The sequence below is a fragment of the Ictidomys tridecemlineatus genome, chromosome 2 (assembly GCF_052094955.1).
Source record: "Ictidomys tridecemlineatus isolate mIctTri1 chromosome 2, mIctTri1.hap1, whole genome shotgun sequence".
Taxonomy (NCBI): domain Eukaryota; kingdom Metazoa; phylum Chordata; class Mammalia; order Rodentia; family Sciuridae; genus Ictidomys; species Ictidomys tridecemlineatus.
Window position 1 is genome coordinate 9,490,491 of NC_135478.1, and position 7,073 is coordinate 9,497,563.

Consider the following 7,073-nt stretch of genomic DNA (forward strand, 5'->3'; position numbering starts at 1 on the left):
ACGTCAGAGCCAGAGCGCAGGAAGTAACACGCGGGGCCGGAAGTTGGTTGTCACGTGACCCTGTGTGGCTCCTGCGGGGCCGGGCGCGGCCATATTTGCTCGTGTTATCCGTAATACGGAAGCCAGGAGTTAATCTTTTTGACTTGTTTACAGCTTCTTAGAAAATTTTCATTCCAGGCCTTGCTGCCTGCTGGAGACCTACCGCTTTGTACTGTGCTTACCCATTCGTTCTTGTTCCCTAGGGACGAAGGGATGGCTTCTAAGACGGAGTCACAGTTAGAGCCTCTCCGAAGGTGGGGCAGTGACTCCTGGGCCCTTAGACTACACGCGCACTGCCATCCCCATCTTCCCACTGGATGGGGGTCTTCTTTCGCATCCGGGGCAGACATCTCTTCCCTAGAGAGACAATGAGACCCTTGATAAGTCTGTCTGTCCTACATCCTTCTAGCCATGCAGAGAGGCAACAGGGGACCCCTTCTTTCCTCATGCTGTATGTAGGGCGTTGTGCTGGGAGCTGAGATTTAGAGTGAACAAGATGTGGAGCCTGCCTCCTGGAGCCCACAGTCAGACTGGGAGGAGGTGGATAGAAACCAAGAGGAGTAAGTGAAGGATATGGAAAATAACAACCCCCAGGGAGACAGGAGGACAGTGTGACCCAGGAGGTGGGGGGAGAAGGCAAACAGTGGGGCCCAGGCTCTGCATTTTCACCCTTTCCCAGCAACAATGGGTTTCGAACTTTCGTAACTGTTTCCCTGATTTGGGCTTTGAACTTGCACAACTGTTTTCCCTGACTACCCAACCGAGGTACTCTGCAATGATTCCAGTCTCCCTTATTATGATCCAGATCTCACTTAAACACTGTAAAAATCAGACACTACACCCCACCCCGTAATCAACCGCCAGTTTCTCCCCTGAAAATATTCCATTCCGCTGCTTAATAAAGAAAGCTTGCTTATTCCTTGAGGTCTGATCCTCCTCTCGGTTATTTTTCTTTCAGTAAGTGCTGTTGAGGAATTCAGCAGTGATTCGAGAGCCTCTGGGTGGGAATGAATGAAGGGGTTGGTATCCTTAATTGGAGGGACAGATGATTAGGGAAAGATGTCAAAGAGGTGACATTTAGAAGACCAAGAGAGACCTCCTATGAAGATCTGTATGGAGGCCATTCTCCTCCCCTCCACACACACACTGGAAGAGGGAACAGGCAGTAGGAAGGCGCTGAGGCTGGAAATGAGCATACTTTATTGTATGAACATAGCTTCCTCCTTGACATACTCACCTGGCTCTCAATTTTCTCTCCAAGTAATCCTGATCCTTCTGCATCTCAAAAAATGATCCCACTCTCCACTCCTTTATTAAGCTAAAAACTGGAGAGTTGACTTGGGGTGTGGCTCAATGGTAGAAAGGCCCTAAATTCAATCCCAGCACAAAGATATTAAAATTAAATAAATAAATAAATAATAAGAGCTGGATATGGTGGTTCATGCCTGAAGTCCCAGCTGCTCAGAAGGTTGAGGCGAGAAGGCCACTTGAGCTCCAGGAGTTGGTGCCAGGTTATGTAGCATAGCAAGATCCCATCTCAACTGGACACCATGGCCCATGCCTGTAATCCCAGGTGATCTGGAGGCTGAGGCAGGAGGATTGTGAGTTCAAAGCCAGCCTCGGTAATTTAGCAAGGCCCTAAGTAATTCAGCAAGACCCTTTCTCAAAATACAACAAGGGCTGAGGATATGGCTCAGAGATTAAGCATCCCTGGGTTTAATCCTTGGTGCTAAAAAAAGAAAAATCCCATCTCAAAAAACATTTAATTGAAAAATAATCCAAGGGGGGGGGGCTGGGGTTGTAGCTCAGTGGTACAGTGCTTGCCTAGAATGGGTGAGGTCCTGGGTTCGATCCTCAGCACCACATAAAAATAAGTAAATAAAATAAAGGCATTGTGTCCATCTACACCTAAAAAATAAATATTCAAAAATAATAATAATAATCCAACTGGGAAGTGGATATTTTGTAGTATTTCTCTGTTGCCTTGCTGAGTGTCAGACTCAGGGCCTTTTTGCAGCTAAGCATGCACTCTACCACTAAGCTATACTTGAGCCTGGCGTTGAGTTGGATACTGCCCATTCCGTCACACCTCACACCCATCAGCATGTCTGCCAACCTCTACCTATAAAATGGGTGTCAAATCCATGATCTCAGATTTAGATTGGGTAAAGGAAGAAGCCCCAGATATCCTGTGCCTCCAAGAGACCAAATGTTCAGAGAACAAACTCCCAGCTGAACTTCAAGAGCTGGACTATCCCCTCAGTACAGGTCAGCTCCTTCTGACAAGGAAGGATATCGTGGTTTGGCTCTACTTGCCCCGCCAGTGCCCCATCAGTCTCTTATGGTATTGGTGAGGAGGAACATCAGGAAGGCCAAGTGATTGTGGCTGAATTTGACACATATGTGCTGGGGTCTGGAAAGACTGGAGTATCGGCAGCACTGGGATTAAGCCTTTCACAAGTTCCTGAAGGAACTTGGCTTCTTGCAAGCCCCTTGTGCTATGTAGGCACCTCAGTGTGGCTCATAAAGATTGACTGTCGTAACCACAGAGGAAACAAACAAAAAAATGATGGCTTCACTCCACGGGAGCACGTGACTTTGGGGAATCACTGCAGGCTGTGCCACTGGCTGACGTTTCCGGCACCTGTACCCCATGCCTTTTGGACTTAACATGACGAATGCTCGGTCCAAGAATGTTGGCTGGCACCTTGATGACCTTTTGTTGTCCCATTCTCTTTTACCTGCATTGTGTGATAATAGATTTTCTCCAAGGCCTTTGGCAGTGATCATTGTCCCGTCACCCTATACCTGGCACTGTGACTCCCTCCCAGAATCATTTTGAGTCTTGGAAATAGCACCCTCCCCAAGCATTTCTTAAGTAGTTCTCTAAAGAAACCTATATTTTATTTCTCTTCTGTAAGAATATGAATCCTTCATTCAAATTACTGTTAACAGACTAAGGTGTTTTTTTGAGCCCAAGGTTTCTGTTGTGGGCACACCCCCTACTTTTTTCTTTAACAATATCTGTAAAAACAGAAAGGTCATAGTTTTTTCTAGTCACTCCCTGAGGCTACCATCCCCCCTTCCCTTGATTTTATTTCATATTCTCTTTTTTTTTTTTAAGATAGAGTGAGAGAGAGAGAGAGAATTTTTAATATTTATTTTTTAGTTCTCGGTGGACACAACATCTTTGTTGGTATGTGGTGCTGAGGATCGAACCCGGGCCGCACGCATCCCAGGCGAGCATGCTACCGCTTGAGCCACATCCCCAGCCTCTCATATTCTCCTTCAAATGTCATCTCTTTTTTTTAAAGAGAGAGAGAGAGAATTTTTTAATATTTATTTTTTAGTTATCAGCGGACACAACATCTTTGTATGTGTGTGGTGCTGAGGATGGAACCCAGGCTGGCGCATGCCAGGCGAGCGCGCTACTGCTTGAGCCACGTCCCCAGCCCCAAATGTCATCTCTTTCTCAGTGGCTTTGCCATCATCTCCCAGGAACAAGAATGGGGAGGGTGCTTATTCTTGCTTATGCCTGGTGCTGGGCACACAGAGTCTCAGCAAAGACGGAGGAAGCAGCGGGGTAGTAGAGCATATGCTGAGCATTCACAAGGCCCTAAGTTCCACCCAGCATCAAAAAAAAAAAATGTTAATAGTTGACCTTTGTCCCCATAAAATACATGTAGTCTTTACTCCCAGTATCTCAGAATGAGTTGGTATTTGGGGAAGGTCTTTTGTTTTTAGTTGTACATTGACACAATACTTTAATTAATTAATTAATTAATTTTATTAATTTTTTTGGACTGGGGATTGAACTCAGGGGCACTCAACCACTGAGCCACATCCCCAGCCCTGTTTTGTATTTTATTTAGAGACAGGGTCTCACTGAGTTGCATAGGGCCTTGTTGTTGCTAAAGCGGGCTTCAAACTTGCAATCCTCTTGCCTCAGCCTCCTGAGCCGCTGGGATCATTTACTTATTTTTATGTGGTGCTGAGAATCGAACCCAGTGCCTCTCATATGCTAGGCAAGTGCTCTACCACTGAGCCACAACTGCAGCCCCCAGAGCAGGTCTTTAAAGAGTAATAAAGTTAAAATGAGGTCATTAGGTAGGTGCTAATACAATCTAACTGGTGTCCTTATAAAAGGAAATATGGACACACAAAAAGACACAAGGAATGTGCGTGTAGAGGAAAGACCACGTGAGGACGCAGCGAGAAGGTGACCCTCTATAAACCAAGAAGACCAGTCTCAGGGGAGACCATCCTGCCAGCACTCTGATCTCTGACATTCAGCCTCCAGCCTATGGGAAATAGATTCATGCTACTTAAGCCACTACTCTTGATAATTTGTCCCGGCAGTTGGAGCAGACTAACACAGGGCATCATGGTGCTCCCTGAGGGGTAAGGGAGGGGGGCTGATGACCAGTAACCTGGGAGCTGGGCATGGTGTCACCTGCCTGCACGTCCCATCTACTCAGGAGACTGAGGCAGGAGGATCACTTGAGCCAGGAGTTTGGGACCAGCCTGCGCAGCATAGCAAGATCCTGTCTCAAAAAAAAAAAAAAAAAAGAAGGAAACTGCAGAGGGGCAGGCGGCCGGTGGCGCCCTGGACTGTGGCCAGGAGAGTGAGCTGTGTCCGCGGGAGAGGTTTTTTATTTTTGTTCTACACATCACACTGGCTGCCTTTAGGAAAACAGCCAGGGGAGAGGCCAGGACAGAGGGGAGGCTGTGACCAGGGCGTAGGTGACCACCGTGGTCCAGGTGGTGTGAAGGGTGGAAGAGACCAGAGAGAGAACCTAATTTGAAGCTGATCTTATGGCACCAGAGACAGGGTTAGTTGGGTCAGGATCAGAGAAAGAGGGATGGAGATGTTGGAAATCTGGGCTGAGTGGTTGGGGACAGTAGTGACCTTGACTAGAGGACAGAAGGTCTTGGGGGACATGATTCAGGGTCCTGTTTTGCCAAGTGAGGTTAGAGGTGAATAAGAGCAGGATGTGGTGGCAAACATCTGTCATCCCAGCTACTCAGGAGACTGAGGCAGGAGGATCACTAACTTCAGGACCAGGGCTGGGCTGTGGCTCAGTGGCAGAGGCCTTGCCTAGCACGTGTGAGGCACTGGTTCCATCCTCAGCACTGCCTAAAAATAAGTAAAACCAAGGCATGCTGTGCTTCCACAACTACAAAAGGCTTTTTGTTAAAAAGTTCAAGGCAAAGGGGAAGGGAGGGGGCATGGGGTAGGAAAGACTGGAACGTGATGTCATCATTACCCCAAGTTCATGTATGAAGACACAAAGGATGTGACTCTACTTTGTGCACAACCAGAGGTGAAAAATTGTGCTCTATATATGTAATATGGATTGAATGCATTCTGTTGTCATATATAACAAATCAAAATTTTAAAAAAGATTTAAAATTAAAAAAAAAATAAAAGTAGTATTAACAGGGCTGGGGATGTGGCTCAAGCGGTAGCGTGCTCGCCTGGCATGTGTGCGGCCAGGGTTCGATCCTCAGCACCACATACCAACAAAGATGTTGTATCTGCCAAAAAATAAATAAGTAAATAAATATTTTTTAAAAAGTAGTATTGACATAAATATATAGATATATAGACCAATGAAATACAAGAAAGTTCAAAAATAAAATCTTCATATTTATACTCAAAAAAAAAAAAAAGTTCAAGGCCAGTCTGGCAACTTAGTGAGACACTGACTCAAAAAACTAAATGCTCAGTGGTACAGGTACCTGGGTTCAAACCTAGGGCAAAAGAAAGGAAGGAAGGGAGGGAGGGAGGAAGAGGAAAAGAAAGAAAAGAATGAAAGAGATTATTTGATATCTGAGTGACAGAGCAGTGTGATGTGCTGAGGAAGGATGTGGGTCCCCAGGTCTGGAGCTCAGGGAAGAGGGGGCAGGGAGGGGAGAGAGGCCTCATTAGCGAGTGGAGTCCTATCTTGGGTGAGATCAGGCGGTGGAGATGGAGGAGCCTGGAATACTGTGTGCCATTTGGGTGGCAGAAGCTGTCAAGAGGCTGGGTGGCAACAGCCGGCAGGGAATCCAGCAGCTCAGAGAGGCCTGGGCTCTTCAATCCCCCACAAAGCTTCTCAGCCCCTGGGGATGGCCACTGCGACACATGTGACACTATGGAGCAGCTGGGCCTCCTGGGGCAGGAACCTCCTCTGCTAAGGCGGCTGCTGCTGCTGGTGACATTTCACTGAATCCTGGCTTCAAAGTCTCTGCAGGGGTGGGGAGGGGGACCTGGGAGGGGAGACCGGGCGGGTGCAGGGAGGGGAGCCAGGCAGAGGTGGCTGCACACAGCCAGCAGCCAGGCACCTTCAGGAGCAGTCAGCAGAGCTCCCTGAGCCCACAGGTGGAAGAGCCGCCTCATCATCTCCAGGGGCAACAGGAGGAGGGGCAGGGTCCCTCAGGTGGCCCTAGGTTTGGGGTCTGGGCTTAGGCCAACTGCTCATATCCTGCTTACCCTCCCTCAGATGTCCAGCAAGGTGGCCATTGGCAGTGACATTGGACAGGCCCGCCGGGCGGTGGAGCAACTAAGGATGGAGGCAGGCATCGACCGTGTGAAGGTGAGGATTGGGGCAGCCGAGGGAGGCAGGGGAGGGGGCACACCTGGGCGGAGGAGCAGCAGATGCCAGTCTGGCTGACAGGGTCGGTCTGCAGGTATCCAAGGCAGCCACTGACCTACTACAGTTCTGCACGGAGCAGGCCAAGAGTGACCCCTTCCTCGTGGGCATTCCAGCTGCTACCAACCCCTTCAAGGAGAAGAAGCCCTGTGCCATCCTGTGACCCCATAATTCCACCCACAGCCCTGGCAACCCAGGGAGCCTCAATAAATATGAAGTGATTGCTTCTTGGGGCAGAGCTTGGCTGGGCTGAGACGGGAGGCCAGGGGACAGCGGGCTTGCAGGGACAGGCACACACCTGATCCACCCTCCTCCCCCACCACCTCTAGAGTCATGGGCACAGCAGCAGACACACCCCTACAGCTCCTGGCTCCTAGGGACGGCCCCAGCAGATGCCTG

General features: G+C 48.8%; 1 protein-coding gene and 1 pseudogene across 1 annotated transcript; both read left to right on the forward strand.

The window, feature by feature from the left end:
• Positions 1–4: 4 nt before the first annotated feature.
• On the forward strand, positions 5–3,294 carry LOC144373829 (DNA repair nuclease/redox regulator APEX1 pseudogene; annotated as a pseudogene).
• Positions 3,295–6,310: 3,016 nt separating this feature from the next.
• Positions 6,311–6,900, forward strand: Gng14 (G protein subunit gamma 14). Its single transcript, XM_040290412.2, has 3 exons — positions 6,311–6,403; positions 6,525–6,617; positions 6,712–6,900. The coding sequence occupies exons 2-3, from the start codon at positions 6,525–6,527 to the stop codon at positions 6,835–6,837; spliced, it is 219 nt and encodes a 72-aa protein (XP_040146346.1). The 5' UTR covers positions 6,311–6,403; the 3' UTR covers positions 6,838–6,900.
• The last annotated feature ends 173 nt before the right edge of the window (positions 6,901–7,073 follow it).

Bases quoted from the DNA above. Each gene is read 5' to 3' on its own strand.
- Gng14 (XM_040290412.2), top strand. From the start codon at position 6,525: ATGTCCAGCAAGGTGGCCATTGGCAGTGACATTGGACAGGCCCGCCGG. The intron at 6,618-6,711 runs GTGAGGATTGGG...GTCGGTCTGCAG, and splicing joins CAGGCATCGACCGTGTGAAG to GTATCCAAGGCAGCCACTGA.